Genomic DNA, 22,718 nt, shown 5'->3' on the forward strand with positions numbered 1-22,718 from the left:
CTGCTCTGCCTCTGGCACATCTTTTCCAGTATAGAACACCGGCAACTCCAAGAACGTGAGTCAAAATAAAGATGGCTGGTGGCAAATAAGAGGCATCTAAGAGAGGCATTTCCAGGCCCGTCCTTCCTCCTCCCCCGAGTGAGCCACAAGCCCACAGCTCGGCGCAGCCTCTGAATGCCTTTCTCCTGAGGTTACCGCCGTCCCGTACTATCAGCAGAGGCAGAGGCCCCGCAGCTCAGGGTTGTCAGAAACTTCCTGGCGGCTTCTCCCCCATCTCGCACGCACGCAGTAGCAGACGGGACTAAAACTCCACAGTGTGTCTCAGACAAAGCCCAGGAAACAACTGGCCAGAGGGGGAGGGGAGAGGGAAGGAGGAACCAGGAGAGCAAAAAGGGGCGGCTAAGCTGGTGCTGAGCTGACTCAAACTCTATCTTTGGCATCCTCTGTTCAGCTTAAACAAACAAGCCTCAGACCCTTCTACAAGATGGGAGGCTGTCAGAGGACGTCACACTCTTAACTTTCCATTCCCAGCCTGGCTGGGATGGAGCCAGAAGAAAAAGTCACAGCAGCACCAGGGAACCACTAGCAGGGAGGAGGTAAAGTACAGAAGGATGTTTAAGTGTCCACAAGTTCCCTGGCACAGTGGGTGGGCAATCCTTCCACACCCACAATCTGGGAGGAAGAGGCAAGGGATCCGAACATCACTACAGAGAGGATGACATGCAGATCAAGCTCCATGAAACAGACCTCACATCAGGCATGCTGACGATCAGCAAGGAGAGCAAAACTGCTCCACAAGTATGTTTTCCAAGAGGTGAAAAATCTACCTGATTTCTACTAGCTGCCCAAGGGGACAGCAGGACGCTCAACGACAGCAGAGAACAGTGCCGTTCATGAAACTAAGACCTGCTTGCAAATGAAAACCTGAAACGGACATTGTAGCAGCAATTGAAAACATTTTAACATATACACACCTGTAGAATGACTAAAACCAAGTCCTGGCAAGATGTAAAGCAACCAGAACTCTCATATATTGCTGGTGGGGATGAAATTGGCCACTCCAGAAATTACTCTAGAAAACAGTCACACACATATGACCAAACAATGTAAGTCCCAGGTACTGACTCAAGGAAAATGAAAACATGTGTCCACACAAAAACCTGCACATAAACGTTTATAGCAGCTTCATTCAAAATAACTAAAACCTGAAAACAACCCGAATGTCCATCAACTGGTGAACGAATAATCTGTGGTGCATCCATACAAGGGACTACAACACAGCAATACAAAAGGAACATACTCCTGATACAACAGCCTGGATGAGTCTCAAGAGTAACAAGCTACATGAAAGAAGCCAAATGCAAAATCACGTATACTGTGTGATTTCACTAGAAAAGCAAACTATAAGAACAGAAGTCAGATAAGTGGTTGCCAGGGGCATGGGGTGAGGGAAGGGAACAGAATACAAAGGAGGAACACAAGGAAATGGAAATGTTCTATATGCTGATGGTGATGATGGTTCCACTGCTATATACATTTGTCAAAACTCACAACATTGCAGTCCTAAATGGATGGATTTTATCGTATATAAATTATATTTTTAATTAATTTTTTATGTTGGCTGTGCTGGCTCTTCATTGAGGTGCTTGGGCTTTGTCTAGGCGCACTTCATGGGCTTCTCTTGCTATGGAGCATGGGCTCTAGAAAGCGCGGGCTCAGCAGTCGTGACACGCAGGCTTAGTTGTCCCGTGGCATGTGGGATCTTTGTTCCCTGATCACAGATCAAACCCATGTCCCCTGCATTGGAAGGTGGATTCTTCACAACTGGATCACCAGGGAAGTCCCTAAATTATATTTCAATAAACCTAAGAAACACATTCGAAGGCTAGAAAGAAGTCTGCCCAATCCAAGCTGCACATGCAAAGTTCTTGCAATGCCCCCTCTTCATCTACTTTCCTATGAAGAGATACTTTATAAAATGGAGTGTGGACACACAAAAACACAGATGACCCAACAGCCAAGAGTACATCTAACATCCAGGATCCTTCACTCGGAGAAGGGTTACAACTTCTTTTTTCTATCAAACTAGCTCTTTATTTCTACAGTGCCTTTTCAACTACAGTATATAAACATGCTGTGTTACCACAAAAAAGTTTTTAAAATGCAAACTGCTTTAATATCTGTAAACTTATCCCCTCTTTTTTTAATAAAAGGGAAGGGTTTTACGTTTGCACAATCTACTAACCAGAAAGGTTAATAAAGGGCCTTTAATGGGGGAACTAATACAATATGAATGCCTTAATCTGGTGTCAAGATCATCTACAATTTTATGCTAACCTACATTTCATTCATCAAATATTTATTATGTGCCATGCCCTGTTCTGCTGCTGCTGCTGCTGAGTCACTTCAGTCGTGTTCGACTCTATGTGACCCCATAGACGGCAGCCCACCAGGATGCCCCATCCTTGGGATTCTCCAGGCAAGAACACTGGAGTGGGTTGCCATTTCCTTCTCCAACGCATGAAAGTGAAAAGTGAAAGTGAAGTCGCTCAGTCATGTCCGACCCTCAGCGACCCCACGGACCACAGCCTTCCAGGCTCCTCCGTCCATGGGATTTTCCAGGCAAGAGTACTGGAGTGGGGTGCCGTTGCCTTCTCCTGTTCTAGACACTGGTAACACAGTAGTGAATAAAGCAAAGATCTTGCCCTCATGGGACTCACATGCTAGTAGGAAGATAGAGGAAGACAGAAAATAAAGCATATACTAAGGAGATGAAGAGGAGAAGGGAGAACCAGAGGGGAGATGTTTACAGTTTTCTGTACAGAATGGTCAGGGAAGGCTTCTCTAAGACGATGACATTTGAGCAGACCTACAGATTACAAGCCAACAAGTCATATGGCTATCTAGACAAAGGACGAGCCCAACAAAGAAAAGAGCAAGTGCAAAGTCCCTGAGGCAGAAGTAGGCTTGAAGTGTTCAGGGGAGGTCAAGGAAACTTGAATGACTGAAGCTGAAAGCGAACAGGAATGTCAGGAGACGAGACCAGAGGTGGGGGTCAGATCACCTGGTCTGTATAGGGCATATGTAAAGACTCCAGTTTTTGTTCTAAGTGAAATGGAAAACCTTTAGAGGGTTTCCTGTGAGAGAGTGATAGGATTTAACTTAGGTTTTAAAAGGACCACTCCTGCTGCTGTATTGAGAACAGACTGCTGTATTGAGAGGCAAAAGCAGAAGCAGGGAAACTAGTTACAATGTGATTACAATAATCCAAGTGAAAACTAGTGCCTGAGAAATGATATCCGAGATTAGGGTGCAGTGATAGAGATGGTAAGATACGGTCATATTCTGGACAAATTTAAAAAAGAGTCAGGACTTCCCTGGTGTTCCAGTGGCTGACTCTGCGCTCCCAATGCAGGATGCAGGAGTCCCGGTTTGACCCCTGGTCGGGGAACTAGATCCGACGTACCGCAACGAGGGCTTCACACGCTGCAGATAAGGATCCTCCATGCTACAACTAAAATTCCTGCATGTTGTAACTTGGAAAAAAAGATCCTGCATGCCCCAACTGAGATCCGACTGAGCCAAATAAATAAATAAATATTTTTAAAACTAAAAAAAGAAAAAAAGAGTCATCAGGATCTGCGGATAGACTGGATGTGGGGTGAGCAAGGAAAGAACAGAGTTGGGAATGACTTCCAGGTTTGGGCCTGAGAAATTAAAGACAGAACTGCTATTTCCTAAGATGGGGAAGGCAGCCAGAGAAGCAGACGGTCTGCGGTTCATTGGTGGTTGTAGTTGCTTGGCGTGTTGTTTTTTTTTTTTTCGTGAGGGGTGGGGAATGGGGTAGGAATTCTATTTTGGATACATTAACTTTGAAATGCCTAGTAGACATTTTAGTGGAATTTTGAATATGCAATTGAATATATGAATCCAGAGTTCTGGGAGAGACCCAAGATACTGTCTTGCAGTCAAGAAACTACGTGAGATCACTTAGGCAGTAACTTGTTCGAATTACACATGGTCACAAAGTAAGAGGATGAACTGGCATCTGAACTTTTATCTGGCTGATTTCTAGTCAATTTATTTTAAGCACACTACCTCCTTTTGCTGAAAAGTTCTGGCAAAATCTGTATGCTAATTTGAAGTTAAACAATTTTAGATATTTAAATATTTGGAATACTTCCTCTTTGTAAGACAGAGCCTATAAAGAGCTCTACCCAGCTCTAAAGAGAGAATCTCAATTTCAACACAAAATGTTACAGAGCTAGTGCTGTCTGTGTCACCACTGTATAACACTTCTTTGCAATCTTTTAAGTATCTTCACCAAATCATTTCCTAATATGAAAGCCATTTCTCTTCCTTACGCTGCTACCTGAAGCCATTGCAAGGCTGTCTTAATTGGAAAATCATGTATCATGTTTGTGCCATTCAAAAACACCTAGGAAATTTGGAGGGAAAAAAAATTCAAGGACTCAAATAGCAAGATACATTCTGAATCTACTGTTATCAGAGAAGATAATGGAAAGTATCCAACTTAATTTATTCTTTGTAGATTTTTCTAAGATAACATGCTATACCTTGCATACACCGTTTTTCTACATATCACAAATCAAAAGTTTGTTTCTGGCTTTTGTGTATATGTACACATGCATGTTTGAAGGAAGGAAAAAGGGCAGAGAAATTGCCTTGTGAAAATAATGTTTTCACTCAGAAAAACTAAGATGGATCTGTGTGTTGTCACAGGAAGTGGTTAGAAGCTGGCAAGGGGAGTGGCTAGTTTTTGTTTTAGAGATCATTTATGACACAGAGAATAGGCCATTTAAAGACATATTCAGCACCCTCCAGGATATCCTTTGCTAAAAGCCAATGGAAAGGGCCCCAAACCAGGAAAAAAACCTTGTAGAAGCAACACTCTGAACTTCATTAAGACTTGAGACCTGCCTTTCTATCAGATTACTTCACTCACAAGAATTTAGGATTGGTCACCCACAACCGTTACCCACAGAAATCTTGAAACAGAGCAACAGCCCCAAATCACGTCAGTATCTGTGACTGAGATGAAAGCAAGCCTGTGAGAAAGGAGGCTGTATGTTTTATTTGAACTGTCATGGAGTACATCTGGTCTCAAAACTAACCAACATCCACCAGCATCAGAACTTTAGCAGATACAGATTGGAAATATAAAACCCATTTAAAAGAGTGAAATGTAGAAAAATAATGTTTACAAAAAGAGACCTAAAAAAAAATCAAATACAATTTAAGATTAAAATTTTGGTGGAGACTACCACATGACTAACAGGATTAGAAACCACGGATCTCTGGAACTGGGAGGTCCAGCATCAAATCCTGGCCCTGAGTGCCTGTCACCTGTGTTTTCCCAGTGAGTCCAGGAGGCAAAGGATGTGGGCTTCACAGAAGCTCATTAGGAGACATCTATGACTCCGATCTCTAAGATTTAGCAAAACGGTATTGAGACAACAATAAAAATGCAAAGGTTCAGAATGTCTAAAAAGAATTTTCTACATACCCAAGAGTCACTGAACACAATAAAGGCAGGAAAAAAATCCAAATTTCTTGCTCAATAACCTAGATGCCATGAGTATTTTAGCAGCATGGTGATTACAGGCCCAATCTGAAACCAGACTGTGCTGTGTTCCATCATGTCCAATTCTTTGCGACCCCACAGGCTATAGTCTGCCTACTTGAGCTCAAATCTAGACTCTACTATATACAGTACATTAGCACCTGTGGGCAAGTTACATAAGTGACTTCAAGGAACCTCCATCTCATCTGTAAAATGATGATAATAATAGAACCTGTCCCACAGAGCTGTAGTGAGGATTAATGAGTTAAGGCACTTATGGTGTTTAGATTGTGCCAGGCATACAGTATGTGCTCAATAAATACTGTCTGTAATTATCATTATTTGGAGGGACAGCAAAAAAACTATTTAATACATGTAATCACAAGACTTCTGAATAGGTCTTCCCTGGCGGTCCAGTGGTTCAGAATTCACTTGCCAATGCAGGGGACACAGGTTCGATCCCTGGCCTGGGAAGATTCCACAGGTGGTAGGGCAGCTAAGCCCGAGAGCCACAACTACTGAGTCCAAGCTTTAGAGCCCACATTCCAAAAGAGAAGCCTGCACGCTGCAGCTAGAGAGTAGCCCCTGCTGGCTGCAACTAGAGAAAGCCCAAGCACAGGAACCAAGACCCAGCGTAGCCCCAATAATAAATTAATTACTTAACTTAAAAAAACAAACAAACAAGAAGAAGAAGAAACACCAGGCAGTTTTTCCTGGTGTCCTACTGGTTAGGATTCCAGGTTTCCATTGCCTTGACCCAGGTTCAACTCCTGGTCAGGGAATTGAGATTTTGCAAGCTGCAAGCTGCAGCCAAAAAAAAAAAAGACATCTGAATACTGCTCAGACTATACAAAACCTTGGTAAACTGATCACTTACCTAACCTATCACCAAAATTACCAAATCTAATTTTCCTAATCCCAGTCTCCAACCTGCTGACCCTGTTCTCATCCACTGTGAGATTAATCTCCCTGAAGCATACATAATGCCTGGTTTGTCTTAAACGCTCAATAAATACTCATCTGTCATTTAATTCTATAACTTGCATTTCTCACAGTGAGCAAGTTAAAAACTCTGGCTTTACAAAGTTTCCTTCACTTACCCTGGCATGTATTTCCTTCCCATTTCCATAAGTCAAAGTCCCACTGCTGTGGATCAATTTAAGCCAGTCTTTCCACAGAATTCTCCCTGGTGACTCCCTCCATTCCAGTTAGAAGTAAACAACTTCTGTGCACTTATAATTTATAGGCTTCTCTCTTATGACATCTAGCATTTTCTACTTTATAACAATAGCTGTGTATATATTTTTACTCCACTAAAGTTTTTGAAGCTAAAATCGTTCTCCTACATAAAATCTCATCACTAAAGATCTACTCATGAAATGAATGAATAAATGAATGAACAGATGAAAAGAGCAAGAGGATCTAAAAAGCACTGTGAGGGCCACGAATAACGGGGGAACACAATGGAAAAAGAAAAACTGGATCCAACAAATCATCAAGATTCCCAAAATACAACATCTATTTTCACCACAAAAACACACCAGAGAGCAAGTGCCCAGAAAACTATTCATCCTATGGCAGGAATAACTCAACATGCTCCTCTAAACAGGCCCAGCAGATAACACACACTAACAAAGGAGCCAAGACACTTTTAACAGTGAACTTCCAAATGTACCTGAGAGATTATGAGGAAAAAGTTAATTTATTGATTCAGAAATTCCACTTCCACAAGTCTCTCGAGATATGAATTCTGTCCAGCAGCCAAACTCTCCCCAAGCCCCATTCTTTTCTCTCTTTCCATCTTTCCAGAACTCTAACACAATCTTTAGCCAAACCTAGACCCAAAATCTGACTTCATGGTTTCTATCTGTATCTTTGGACCAACTACTTAATCTCTTTCATTCTCAATTTCCCTGTCTGTAAAATGGGGATGATAAAATTACCTCTTCACAGTGTTCCAGTGAGGATTAGGTAAGAAAAATGCATGAACTATTCGGCACTCAGTAAGCACTATATATATATATGTTAGTGCTTACTGAGTGCCGAATAGTCCATGCATTTTTCTCATCCGCATTAATGTTAACTATTGTTATCATTGTTCCTGCACTAGAACACTTGTTCATGTGCTCATGCCTCAGACGTGTCCAGCTCTTTGCGACCCCATGGGCTGTAGCCCACCAGGCTCCTCTGTCCATGGAATTTTCCAGGCAGGAATATTGGAGTGGGTTGCCATTTCCTCCTCCAGGGCATCTTCCTGACCCAGGGATCAAACCCACATCTCTTGCATCTCTAGCACTGGCAGGCAAATTCTCTACCACAGAGCCACATGGGACCTAGCAAAGCATCAAATCATCTTCAATGGCCAATGCAAGGAGGTAAGTCAAGGTATTTAACAGATCTAAACCACCAACTCAATGAACAAAACAAAATGGGCTTCAGTGGCCCTGCTTCCAAAAGGAAAATGTAAGTGTAAGAGTATTAGTCAACCTTAATATCCATATCACCATTTTAAATAATCCCTCTCTTTCGGGTTCTGTTTTCCCCAGCAAAGTAAAAATAATAAGATCTAGCTATTAAACTTTTTCCAGGATACTCTGAGAGTCAGTATCTTAAATAAATGGAAAAATGTGACTTAAGAATAAGAAGCCCTGTCTACAGGGGCTGTTTCTGAATTTTGCCAAGGTTGTTATTTTTGTCCAGAAATATATGCATTCCAAGTAAATGCACAGTGAAAGAGAGTTAGCGTCTTACTTGTATCCCACCTAAATGCAATTTTAAAAATGCTTTTCCAAATAAAAACAATGGTCTCAATGGGAAATGTCTTTTAGTGTGGTCTGGCTATGAACATGTGATCAACTTGTTTTCCTGAGATATCAGAAAATCAAGAATGCAAAAGTAGCATAAACATGCAACCGACTGAGGGGTCAGGAGCTCAACAAAGATATAACTGGGCAGGCTTGAAAATGTCAATAGGTAGCAACATTCAAGGCTCAAAAGAAGAGTCTGGGCCAAGATAAGAGGTAGGTCAGAGAGACCAACTTAAACTATTTATCCATGGAAACCAAACTTTGCACACAAACAGAGCTAATTTTAGATCTCTGTGAGACAGTTGACCACATCCCGGCCACATCACTTTTTCTCTAAGTGAAAAAGAGGTAGAACTTGCCCCCTGAAGATAAAGACAGACTTGCTAGCTTCTTTCCACTTATGAATCTCTGCAGCTTGCTTTGAACTCTAATTCAACACAAGAATCATTTTAGTCTTTCTCAGGAGAATCTACCATCAGGCTCTGCTTACCTTCTAATAATCTTCTGGTCTCATGACCCTTTACCAGGGTCCAAGGACCAAAGTCAAATGAAACATGGCTAACAGGATCTCCCCTGATAGTATCAGTTCATAATAATGTGACCCTGGGGAAGCCACTAATGTTCCTGAACTTGGGTTCCTAATACTTATAATGTGTATATAAATACCTGTTTCTCACCATTGTTCACAAGATTAAATAAGGAATATATGTAAAGTACATGGGTACATATCAGATGCTTTAATAAACAATTTTCTTCCCTTATTTCTCGTCATTGTCTTTAAAAACTGCTCTTCAAATCTTACTCATAAAATCAATTCCATCTCAGGACTTCCCTGGAGATCCAGTGGTTAAGACTCCCTGCTTCCAACTCAGGGGGTCTCAGGGGGTGCTGGTTATTTTTTTTTTTTTTTTAATCAATTCCATCTCAACCATTGGAATAATCTACTCTTCAAACAATTAATGTTCCACACAGTTCACATCCTCCATTTCTGCTCTAAAAATAAAAAAAGTACTCTAAACAATAAAGATAAGGAATCTGATTGGTCTATCATGGGATTAGATGGGGCTCTCATTTAGAGTTTAATACCCCAGTGACCCCTACTGGACAAAAATAGATACAGATGACTAAATTTATAACTAAGACAAAGAGACTCTGATTGCTTGATTCTAGTGAAATCCTCACACACAGAACTTTACTATACAAGCTCAAGCTTGCCTCAAAACCCATATACACACACGACAGAGAAGACAACAATGCCAAGTGCAGTCAGCTCATTCCTTTCACAGGAGACACCATCACCACAGTTTGGTTGGCTTACTGACTACCGAAACTGGATGCCCAGTATTCACAGCTTTCTGATGAGTCCTTATAGAGAAAAGAGCAGGCAGAGAAGGAACAGTCACTGGCACACAACCCCTACCCCACACTACCCTGCAATTTTTCCATTCCCTGAGCTGACTCACTCTGAGCTCAGCCCAGACTCCCTGTCCACAGCCAGGGCCACTGTGTGTGCCTGGTGAGTAATGCATCCTCCCAGCTGCCTCTGACTTAACGAGTAATAAAAGGAAATGTGGGTAACAGTTTTAATGGAAGAGAACACACATCCCGTCCCGGAAACAAGCATAGTTCCTCTCACCTCCCTGCAGAGTCTTAGAGCTATAGTGAATTCTCTCCAATGACAGCCAGGTGGCAATGAAGAAGCAGGCAAAGGCAGAAACATCAACAAGCACATCTGAAATCGGGACCACAGCTTCTCTTCTGGATGAAACCAAGAGTAATGGACATGAAGCAGAGCCCAGCCCAGCCTACTGGTCAGCTCTGGTTCATTCCACCGTAAGACTGCTTCTCTAGCAACAGCTCTGCCCAATGGAGACTGCAAGCCAGCCCCAGCATCAGACCATCTGCTGTCCTACAGCCTTATATTATGAGGCAAAGCACTGATGAAAGCCAAATCTGAGGAAGAGGGAGCCTCTTAAGTAAGTACCTGCCCATCCACCCTCAGGTGCCCAAAGTGGGGACTGAAGAAAAGAATGGCATCTGGCTGTTTCGATTAGTGACTGGCATTCTTGATATTCAACAAATCCTTAAAAAAAACCATAGTTACTGTTCAACTGTCTCCCAATAGATACTCCTAGAGCTTCCAGCCTCTCAGAGATGATGATCAGCAGAGCTATCTCAAACAGTTTAGAAATGACTGCCGAGAGCTAAATAACTCAGGGAAATTACGGAGGACCTTTGACACAATTTACCTTAAGGATACTTCAAGCAATAATCCTTGACAAATATTCAAACAGCAAAACTTTAGCTAGGACTCAGCTAGACTGGGTTGCCCCCTACTGTATGTACTCTACTACTGAAGAAGAAAAAGAATCACCCCACATACATCATAATCACTCATTTTTAAAGAATTTTTCTTGAAATCACAGCGTTTCTCACTTCGTTTGCTTATATCCTTCTCACCTGTAATCCATGGTTTCCTAAGGCCTTGGGGAAAAACTATTACACAACCCAGTTTTTTACAAAATTCAAACTAAATATTCAATATCCCGACTTGTCAAAAACAAAAATCAGAAAGAAATTACCTATGACAAAATTATGTAATTACTAAGACCAAAAGAAATGTATAAAAATTTTCAACAAGAATGGCTCAGTGTGAAGACTCCACCTGCCGGTGCAGGAGACACAGGTTCATTCCCCGGTCTGGGAGGATCCCACGCACCTCAGAGCAACTAAGCCCGTGTGCGCAACTACAGAGTGGCCCCTGCTCTCTGAAACTAGAGAAAAACCCCAAGCGGCAACAGCCACAAGAAAGAAATAAAATTGAAAACAAACAAAAAAAAGAAACAGAAAGTGCCCTCTGATTAACTCTGAATTAACCAGTATATTTAATTAAGCATGTATCAGCTTTTATCACTATATCTAGCAGCTTGAGAGCTAGACAATGAAGTTATAGTCCCATTTCTGTCTCTAGCTTATTATGACTCTAGCACCATTTAATCACACTGGATCTATTTATTTATTCATAAAATGAGTTGATATTCTAGATCTCTAAACTCTTTCCCAGCTCTAAAATTCCACGGTTCTGTGAAATATTTAGTTGGCTAGGTTCTATATTACCTATTACCAACAACAGAAATTTTATAAACCAGTCTTGAATTTAAAATATCAACAGAAATTTGATTAACTAGAGAGTGGAAAGATAAATGGTCACTAATTTAAATTTCCGCTTTCTCTTTCTGCTAAGTGCCTGTAGGGGCTGGGGACGCAGCAACCGGTGCTGCAAGACTCCAGAAAGGCTCGGGAACTGGAAGCAGTCGGTACCCAGAAAGGCTCGGGAACTGGAAGCAGTCGGCACCCTGGAAGGCCTGGCGGTGGGGTGGGGGGAGCTGCAGGGTGAGGTGGAACACTGACTGGTTCAGTGTCTTCAGGCTCACCTGAGGTCAGAGTGAGGAACCTCACCGAAAACAGGAGCATTAAGTGAAATCTGACATAATGAACAACACAACCCTCCCCGGTGCCCTGTTGCCCTGCTTGGCAACCCCAGAGCTCTGGCTGCCAGGCTAAGGAGGCCCCAGATAAGGAGACTGGCCAGGGGAAATGGACCTTCCCTACCCCATCAATCATTACAGCACACCAGCCAACAAGCCCCACCAATCAGCTTTTTAGGGGCTAACTCTTAATTATGAAGACCACCAAGAAACTTCAGACATAAGAGAGTCTCTAACATGAAAGACGTAGGCCATACGAGCAAACAGAAGGAGCTTGAAACAAACACAGACGATACTGGAAGCAGAGGAAAACACTGAGGGGAGGTGGTGATTACTATCTGCAGAGTCCTAAAAGGTAATATTGCCATAAAACAAGAACAAGTATATAAAAATGCAATATGCAGAGAATAAGGGGGAAATGCTTAGAATTAAAAATTATGAAAGCAAAAATAAATACTTCAAGGAAGAGCTGGAAGATGGAGCTGAAGATCTTCACCATAAATCGCAACAAAAATAGAGACAGAAAATATAGACTGAGGGGGAGAGGACAGAAAATCAACAGTGGAGTCCAGTATCCAACTAACTGAAGTACCAGAAGGAGAAAATGAAAGAGAGGAAATTATCAAAGAACTAATAAATAAAAGAGGTGTTTTCAAATAAACAAGACCCACAGAGAACCTAACTCAGTAAGTAAAAATGACCCTCATCAGTGCACATCTTCATATTTCAGAATATCAGAGATAAAAATAAAATCCTAAAAGCTATCAAAAAGAAAACAGATTACAAACAAAGGTCAGGAACCAGAGTGGCACTGGACTTCTCAATGGCAGCACTGAAAGCCAGTCATTTGTAACCTAGCACTCTACACCCAAACCCTCCATTAAATGGAAAGGAGAATAAAGACATTTTCAAATAAGCAAATTCTCAAAGACATTAATCTCTCAAGGATCCTTTCTCAGGAAGCTACTCTACGATATATTCCAATGAAGAGATGCAATAAACCAAGAAAAATGAGTGCATGAGATCCAGGAAACAGGGCAGCCAATACAGAAGAGAGGCAAAGGAATTCCCCAGTCTGATGGTAAAGGGAAGACTCAGGGTTTTAGCTTTAGAAAAAGCTACAGCTGGAAAACAGAAAACTCCTGGGGAGGGGTGGGATGTCTCCAAAGGAAATAATGAACCAAAAGATTATCTGATATGTTCCAGCATACTGAGTGTTGCCCTAGAGTCCCAGAGGAGAGCATGGAGATAGGCACGTGGAATGGTAAACAAATGATAACACAGGCCAGTTGCTAATTCCAGGGAAAAAAATTTAAAAATTGGTCAAGAAAGTAAACATAATTGTAGAATACTATGTGCCTCAGCTTTAAGCAACTTTATATGATCATAACCATCTAAACACTGAGTACCTGGCAATGGTAATAATATGTGGCAACAGAAACAAGGGAAAGAGCAGGGATGAAAAAACTAAACGCAGATTTCCTAGAGAACAGCAACGGATAACGCCTAAAGCTGAAAATTCAAAATCACTAGTACAAGAGTACATTAATAAGTGTAGTGGAAAATGGAGAAGGCAATGGCACCCCACTCCAGTACTCTTGCCTGGAAAATCCCATGGACGGAGGAGCCTGGTAGGCTGCAGTCCATGGGGTCTCGAAGAGTCGGACACGACTGAGCAACTTTACTTTCACTTTTCCCTTTCATGCATTGGAGAAGGAAATGGCAACCCACTCCAGTGTTCTTGCCTGGAGAATCCCAGGGACGGGGGAGCCTGGTGGGCTGCCGTCTATGGGGTCGCACACGACTGAAGCGACTTAGCAGCAGCAGCAGCAGTGGAAAATACTAAAAGAAACAGCTAAGTAGTTCTCACAGGTAGGAACGGATAGAACAGGAAATGACTTTTGTTAGAAACTTCATAGTAATAGTAATATTTGACCTTTTAAAATAAGAACAAATATAATTTTGATAAAAACAATTTTATAGAAAGTTGGGCTGGATTATGAGAGGTCTTAAGTGACAAGATGAGTTTGGATTTTATACTATAGTTGATAATGAACCCATAAAGGAGTCCTTCTCCTCCCCCACCAAAAAAAATCAGAGATGTTTGGAACCCCAGCTCCCATGTGGATTCCTTTAACATTCTGGTTAACTGGCATGTCAGAATAGTTCTTGCTTACCACTGGCTCAACCTCATGATTAAAGGCCTTGAGCTCATAACCAAAGGAAGAGAGGACCTGTATCTATTAAGGGACGGATACACAAAGAACACGTTCAGGACAAGACTGCTGCTTCTGCTCAGTGAGTCAGGTGGTGATTTCTGAAACACTGTCATCACAAATTATCCTCAGGAAGCTCCCAAATCAAACCCATTCTAGAGAATACTTTCCCTGGCATTTCAAGTTAAAAATCTACTCTACTGACCTGTTACTTCATGGACAGAGAACAGAGAGAAGCACAACTAGCAGGGAGGAGCAATGATGCTAACTGGGCCCAAGGAAGCCCAGCACCCTTCTCTAAGAAAAGCTGACTCATGTCCTCCATAGCCCCCTCCAGGGTATGAAGATCAGTTTCAGTCCCACAGTGTGCCTGGTAGTGCTGTCCAACAATTAAAGACAGCACCAAGTAATAAACAAAGCTGTCTTTCCCGCTCTTTCCAATTTCAGGCATTTTTGTTTGTTTGGGGGTTTGTTTTTGTTTTCACTTTTCTTCTTACTTATGATGTATCTTGGGCTTCCCTGATGGCTCAGCTATAAAGAATCCACCTGCTATGTAGGAGACATAGGAGACACGGCTTCGATCCCTGGGTCGAGAAGATCCCCTGGAGGAATAAATAGCAACCCACTCCAGTATTCTTGCCTGGAGAGAGGCGCCTGGTGGGCTACAGTCCACAGGGTCACAAAGAGCTGGACACAACTGAGCACACAGAGCAGCCAGCACATACGGTGTATCTTAAAGAAAGGGGCTCCTATTTCTTGGCAGCATCCTATGCCACCCAAAAGCCCCTATCTCCATGTCACTTGCAGATGAATGATGCATAAAACACAAAAGCAACAGTTGATATTGCTAAGATATCTCTCCTCAAATATTCCTTGAGTTGTTGTTTAGTTGCTAAGTCGGGTCCAACTCTTGCAGCTCCATGGACTGTAAACTGCCAGGCTCCTCTTTTCCTGGGATTTTTTCCAGGCAGGACTACTGGAGTGAGTTGCCATTTCCTTCTCCAGGGGTCTTCCCGACCCAGGGATCAAACCCGCATCTCCTGCATTGACAGGCAGAATCTTTACCACTGAGCCACTGGGGAATCCCATTCCTTGAGCACTAGCACTAAATATCCTTTCTTTTATCCTTTTGTAAACTACTGATTTAGCATCCAACCTCACAATCACACAGACTGGTAGCTGCTAAAACACAGTGATGACCAGGAGCACGCCTTACAGTCTTAACATCAATGGGAGCCTAAACATCTAACCAACTGGACTGCTTTACAGAATGAAAATAGTAGAAGACTTATCTATCCTGACTGTAAGTTACCCCCACTTATCAGCTTCATCCACACACACCAAGGAGGGCACTCAACTCAAAGAAAAGAAAAGAAAAAAAAACAAAACAAAACACTAAGATTAGAACAAAGATCCAGCTCTTGCCAAAACACTGGAGGGAACCAGAGCATTTTCAGCAACAAGGTAAAGTCCCTAAGATCTGAGGGGCTTCCCAGGTGGCACCAGTGGTAAAGAACCTGCCTGCCGATGCAGGAGACATAAGAGATGCGGGCTTGATCCCTGGGTCGGGAAGATCCCTTGGAGGAGGTCATAACAAACCACTCCAGTATTCTCGCCTGGAAAAAAATCCCAGGGACAGAGGAGCCTGGTGGGCTGAAGTCCACAGGGTTGCAAAGAGCTGGACACGACTGAAACGACTCAGTACACACGCCCTGAGATCTGAGCTTCTGCTATCTAGGCAAGTTCCTGTACCTAATATATCAGGGGAAATGACACCCCTCGAACCACCATGAGCATGTGATTTTCAGTTCTCAGACACAGGCCCTGCGAGTCATGGAGCTGATACACAGAGTGAAGGGCCCCATACACACCACACTGCATGTGAAATACGTCCATGACTGGGATGGGATGAAGTGTCTCACCCAGATACACAAACAGTACACCCAAGACAGGCACGGACTTGACCACATGCTCTGAAGGCTCTGCCCACACCAGGGCTCTTGAGAAAGGAACTGAAAAACAGGTGACGATTCTTGTGATCTGTGCCAGTCAATGATTCTGCCTACCCTGGCAACCATACAATCCAACACCGCCCTCCAGCACCTCAATCAAGGTTCCTGTCTCCACCTGCTCCTCTGACATCATCCTGTCATTATATTTTCTTTGAAATTCCTCTGATGAAAAATGAGTCATCTCTTCCTGCCAACACAGGTCTAAGCGTCTTTCAGGCAAGCCCTTCTCCTTTGTCCACCTTCTGGACACAGGGCGCCACCCAGAGGCTCCTCCAGCTACTCCCTACCTCCTTGGAGAGAAAGCCTCAGAGCAAGAACAGCAGCCTGGGCGAAAAAGGTAAGAAATGAAACGAAGGGAGGTTCTTAGAAGAGCTGGGAATGGGATCTGGAACCCAAAACATAAACGATTCCAGTGGAACACACAGTTGAGAGGGTAAACAAAAACGAGGGTAGGGCACAGACAGTCACATTTAAAATCTGGAAAGGTTTCAGCCTCAGAACATTCACCTTAAAAGGTTTGGTTCCTGATACAAAGTGCCATCAGCTCTTCTCCTTCAAGAAGTTAACTGCAAACCTAAATTTCTCACCCAAGGTGAGAAAGATGAGAAAGGCTTTGAGGCAACAGTCACCTGCCCAGTGCTCAAGAGTGATACTCTAACTTCGAGATTCATGATGGCAGGAACAGGGGCCAAGTTCAAACTGACAAAATACTATTCAGACATACAAATTACCTGAAATGTTTTGGATAACAGCTTATTGAATTTCATACACATACCGTACACATACTTTTTAAAGTATGTATAAATAAAAAGTATATATAATTTAATGCAAGTATATTCACAGAGCTGTGCAACCATCACCACCATGTTATTTCAGGACATTTCATTACCCATCAAAAGAAACTCTATATCCATCAGCAGTCACTTTCCATTCCACCCTTCCCTAACCCTGCAACCACTAATCTACTACTGTCTCTATGAATCTGCCTATTCTGTATAATGAAATCATACAACATGTGGTCTTTTGTGGCAGGCTTCTTTCACCTAGAATATTTTCAAGCTGGCTCCTTTCTCTCAGCATATTAATATTTTCAAGTGTGATTCATGTTAGCACCAATTTTTATTTCATTCCTTTTTATTGATGAATAATATTCCATTGTACGAATATACCACTTTTGCTTATCCATTCATCAGGTGGTAGGTATTTACGTTGTTTCCATTTTTTAGCTATTAAGAATAATGCTGCTGTAAGCATTTTTATACACATCTGGCTGGATATACACTTTCATTTCTCTTGGATTTATACGTAGTAGAAATGCTGGACCATTTGGTAACTCTAACTTCTTGAGGAATCACCAAATTGTTTTCCAAAGCAGCTGCACCATTTTATGTTCCCACCCAGCAATGTATGAGGGTTCCAATTTCTCCACATCTTGCTTTCTTTTTGATTATAGTAACCATTCTAGTGGGTATGGAGTGGTATCTCTATCTTTTTATGTGCTTATTATTGGACATTTATGTTTCTTCTTTGGAGAAACATCTATTCAAATCTTTTGCCCATTTGTGATTAAATTGTCTTTTCACTGTTAATTAAGAGGACTTAGATGCAATGGAGAAGGAAATGGCAACCCACTCCAGTGTTCTTGCCTGGAGAATCCCAGGGATGGGGGAGCCTGGTGGGCTGCCGTCTCTGGGGTCGCACAGAGTCGGACACAACTGAAGCGACTTAGCAGCAGCAGCAGCAGCAAGAGGACTTTATATATTTTAGATACAAGTCCCTTAATACAGCAGTCCCCAAGCTTTCTGGCACCAGGGACCATTTTCGTGGGAGATAATTTTTTCACAGATTGAGCAGGATGGTGTGGGGATGATTCATGTGCATCACATTTATTGTGCACTTAATTCCTATTATTATTACATCAGCTCCATCTCAAATCATCAGGCATTAGATCCCAGAGGTTGTTAGAAACCCCTGCCTTGTTAGATGTATGGTTCACAAATATCTTTTCCCATTCTATGGGGCATCTTTTTACCTTCCTAACAGTGTTCTTTGAAGCACAGAAGTTCTTAATTTGATCAAATCTAATTTATCTACATTTTTCTTTTGTTGCTTGTGCTTTTAGTGTCATAATCAAGAAACCATTGCTTATTTCAAGGTCACAGTGATTTATTCCTAAGTTTTCTTCTAATAGTTTTAGCTCTTACACATAGGTCTATGAGCCACTTCAAGTTAACTTCTGTACATCATGCAAGACAGGGGTCCAATTTCATTCTTTTGCATATGGATATCCAGTTGTCCTAGTATAATTTGCTGAAAAGGGAATTCTTTCCACATTGAATTTTCTTGGCACCCTTATCAAAAATTCACCATAAATGCAGGGGTTTATTTTTGGATTCTCATTCTATTCCACTGATTTATATCTCTATTCTTATACCATTACCACACTGTCTTGATTACTGTAGTTTTGTAGTAAAGTTTTCAAATTGGGAAATGTGAGTGCTCCAATTTCCTCTTCTTTTTTTGAAGATTATTTTGGCTACCATGGGTCCCTTGCATTTCTTTATGAATTTTAAGATCAGCTTGTCAATTTCTGCAAAACAAAAGCCGACAGAGGTTTTGGTAGGCACTGTATGGAATCTGTAGATCAATCTGGGGAGTACTGCCATCTTAACAATATTGTCTTCTAATTCATGAATATATAAAATAAAAAGCAATCTGAGCTGATGTCTTGTGATACTTTGAGACAAAAGTACTCAAACTTCCTTATGTTCTTCAAATACTAAGCACTCTAGAGACACTTGATTTTTGAAGATTCCTCCCCCAAAAGAAGTGATACGTCAAAAGATGAGGATTACAAAGCCACAGCGTATCTTTCATACTGCAAAGCAATGCATTACGCAAGTTTCCAAAACAGCTGAGCAGCCTAAGTCCTAAGACCTAGGGACACAGCCAAGCATAACAAGGGCTGAAAGGAATAGCAAAGGCCCTGCGCTATGCCAAGCCCAGTGGCCTCGGCTCATTCCACTTCAGTAAAGGAAGAAGAATGGAATAACCATGACCTATTTCTCCCCCACAAATGTCTCAAATATGACAACATAAAAAGTGTTCAGAAATTAACTTACATCTTCTATGTAAATAAATCATTCCTGAGAGAAATAAATAGCTGCATTGGTACTAAGAGTAGGAATTCAGAAATTACATATAAAATGGACTTGAACGTAGCAATCTAATTGAAGAAGAGAAGCAATCACAATCTTAATTCTATGAAGAAATGTCTGTTTAGTTCTTTGGCCCATTTTTTGATTGGGTTGTTTATTTTTCTGGTATTGAGCTACATGAGCTGCTTGTATATTTTTGAAATTAATTTTTTGTCAGTTGCTTAATTTGCTATTATTTTCTCCCATTCTGAAGGCTGTCTTTTCACCTTGCTTATAGTTTTCTTCATTGTGCAAAAGCTTTTAAGCTTAATTAGGTCCCTTTGTTTATTCTTGCTTTTATTTCCACTACTTTGGGAGGTGGGACATAGAGGATCCTGCTGTGATTTATGTCAGAGAGTGTTTTGCCTATGTTTTCCTCTAAGAGTTTTATGGTTTCTGGTCTTACATTTAGATCTTTAATCATTTTGAGTTTATTTTTGTGTATGGTGTTAGAAAGTGTTCTAGTTTCATTCTTTTACAGGTGGTTGGCCAGTTTTCCCAGCACCACTTGTTAAAGAGATTTTCTTTTCTCCATTGTATATTCTTGCCTCCTTTGTCAAAGATAAGGTGTCCATAGGTGCCTGGATTTTTCTCTGGGCTTTCTATTTTGTTCCATTGATCTATATTGCTGTCTTTGTGCCAGTACTATACTGTCTTGATGACTGTAGCTTTGTCATACACAATGGAATATTATTCAACTATTAAAAAGAATGCATTTGAATCAGTTCTATTGAGGTAGAAGAAAGTGGAGCCTGTTATACAGAGTGAAGTAAGTCAGAAAGAAAAACACCAATACAGTGTATTAACACATATATACGCAATTTAGAAAGATGTTAACGATGACCCTATATGTGAGACGGCAAAAGAGACACAGATATAAACAACAGACTTTTGGACTCCGTGGGTGAAGGTGAGGGTGGGATGATTTGAGAGAACAGCACTGAAACATATATATTACCATATGTGAAACAGATCGCCAGTCCAAGTTCGATGTATGAAACAGGGCTCTCAAAGCTGGTGCACTGGGACAACCCTGAGGGATGCGATGCGGAGGGAGGTGGGAGGGGGTGCAGGATGGGGGACGCATGCACACCCGTGGCTGATTTATGTCAGTGTACAGCAAAAACCACTACAATATTGTAAAGCAGTTAGCCTCCAATTAAATAAATAATTTTAAAGCCTTAATTCTACATTTATATATAAACTCTTTTCACTTAAATTTGTTTATCTGGAATGGCTGAGGAACGATGGGTGATGAAGACTAGAGGGAACAGGGCTCCTAAGTCTCCTTTGGGTTGCTACTACATTTACTAGATAAGAAAAAAGGCAAAGAATAACATAACTTCATATTATATAAACTAGACAATTAACATGCAGTTAAACAGGCAAAAAGCTAACCAAAGGCAATCTAAACCCTACCATCAACTCTTACCTGTTCCATCATACAGCAAAGCTCCTACTTTCAAACACAATCAAATACCTACTGTGAGTGGCAAGCAAGGCTCTTTACATACATACCTCTAATCCTCTCTAATTCCTACTCTTTCAGATAAGAATCACATCCCCATTTTATACAAGAGGAAGCTGAGAGACTTGCAAAGATTCAGTATCTTGTCCAGGGTTACACAGGTAGGATCCCAGGAGAGCTGGGATTCAAACCCAGGCATCTTCAAATCTTTATCTGGTGCTTTTCCCACTAGTCCTGTGGCCTTCCAAATATCCCAAATCTCCTATCTCTCTGCTTCATCTCAAGGCCTTCAAGGAACAGAAAACACAGAAGGGAACCGAGTCCCATTCCAACTGTTCTGAGTGGAACTGGTTTTCCCAGACTAATTAAAGAAACGTGGGGGAGGAAGGGAAGGAGGCAGAGGCGAAGAGGGGAGAAAGAGAAGAGGAGGGGGTAACAGGAAAGGGAAGGAGGAGCAGTACAACCAAAGACAAAGATGGACATCAGTAGAGAAGTGTATGTGAGTTCACCTCACAGCTAAAAATGAAACTGAGTAAGAGCAGGCAGGATCTGGCCAACAAAGATAAGATGACCCCAGCCAAACTTTTTTCCTGATGATTTCCATTTCTCACCTATACTGCTGCTAAGTCGCTTCAGTCGTGTCCGACTCTGTGTGACCCCATGGACGGCAGCCCACCAGGCTCCGCTGTCCCTGGGATTCTCCAGGCAGGAACACTGGAGTGGGTTGCCATGGCCTTCTCCAATGCATGAATGTGAAAAGTGAAAGTGAAGTCACTCAGTCGTGTCCAACTCTTCTCGACCCCATGGACTGCAGCCTACTAGGCTCCTCTGCCCATGGGATTTTCCAGGCAAGAGTACTGGAGTAGGGTGCCATTGCCTTCTCCAACAGGAGTTAAAATATCACTTAATCACTGTTTAATTATTCTCCACAAGTTCACTGTGATTTAACTCCTTATATTCTGACAGTCTCCAGCACGCTCCTAGAAAATCCCAGAAGGGTACTAAAGACCATCAAGAGATGGTTAAAGCTGACAAGAAAGCAGAAGGAAACTTTCAATAAGCACAAGGCTCCAAAACCACTTTACCAAGCCGGAAGTATTATATTAAGCTCACAGGCCACCTGTTCCTTCCGCTTTCCAAGCTGACACCTAATTCATGCCATGGCTCAGGAAGGGATTCCACGAGTGAGACGCCAGACCAGATTTTACTCTGAGAGCCAGGGCTTTAAGACCGCTGGAATGTGCCCCATAAAGACGTGGGGTGTCTGGGCAGCTGAAAGCCCCCAAGGGAATTCAGTAAGGACAACTGCTTTCCCTCAGCCTGAGGTTGTGAGTTTAAAAATAAATCTGAGTGACCCTCATGCCTTAAGAATCATTTGGGAAAGAATGTTGTTGAATCCAGCAACTCTTTGTCCCATTAGGGTGAATGAAAGAGAGGGGGAAAGGGAGAAATGTTTTTACGACCTCCCTCAAGGAGTCTGACAGGACACAAAGCTAAGTGAAATCCTTGTCAACTTCCTCAGGAACAAAGGCTTGTAGACTCCAGTGTATTTCTCTATTTCTTTAGGAATAGAGAAATCCTTTAGGAAGGACATTCATACACGTGTGGCATCTGTGAAATACCAAGATTATGTTCAGTATATGAAGTACTTTTAACAGGAAACACTATAGCGTAACTGTCGTGAAGAACTCTGACAGACCCTGCAGACTGCCTGTCTTACTGGGTATGGAGATGCAACCCGAGGCCTCATGCTCCCTTCCTGGAATTTGTAAACAGGAGGCAGAGGGGAATAACTGTTTCCCTGACAGACTAGATGCTGCGGAAATCCCCTTCTCAGTGATCCCATTTCTCAACTTGACTAAAACAACTACCACCCAGATTCTTGGAAATTGCCATTTTCCTTATTCAATTGGGAGCTTTATCACCATGGCAGTGCAGCTTTTCTT

At 42.0% G+C, this 22,718-nt stretch overlaps 1 protein-coding gene across 16 annotated transcripts in view; it reads right to left on the bottom strand.

Annotated features, from left to right (window-relative positions):
• The window catches only part of MACF1 (microtubule actin crosslinking factor 1), a 340,927-nt gene that overhangs the window by 234,351 nt on the left and 83,858 nt on the right, over positions 1–22,718 (bottom strand). For 2 of the 16 annotated variants that reach the window (XM_059882763.1, XM_059882775.1), the window contains exon 1: positions 1–22,718. This exon is cut by the window's right edge and continues 16,909 nt beyond it. The exons of the other annotated variants lie outside the window; for them this stretch is intronic. In XM_059882763.1, coding sequence (XP_059738746.1) covers positions 1–109 — 109 coding nt within the window. In that variant the 5' untranslated portion in view covers positions 110–22,718. 16 annotated transcript variants of the gene reach the window in all.

Source organism: Bos taurus, chromosome 3, assembly GCF_002263795.3.
Source record: "Bos taurus isolate L1 Dominette 01449 registration number 42190680 breed Hereford chromosome 3, ARS-UCD2.0, whole genome shotgun sequence".
Lineage (NCBI taxonomy): Eukaryota > Metazoa > Chordata > Mammalia > Artiodactyla > Bovidae > Bos > Bos taurus.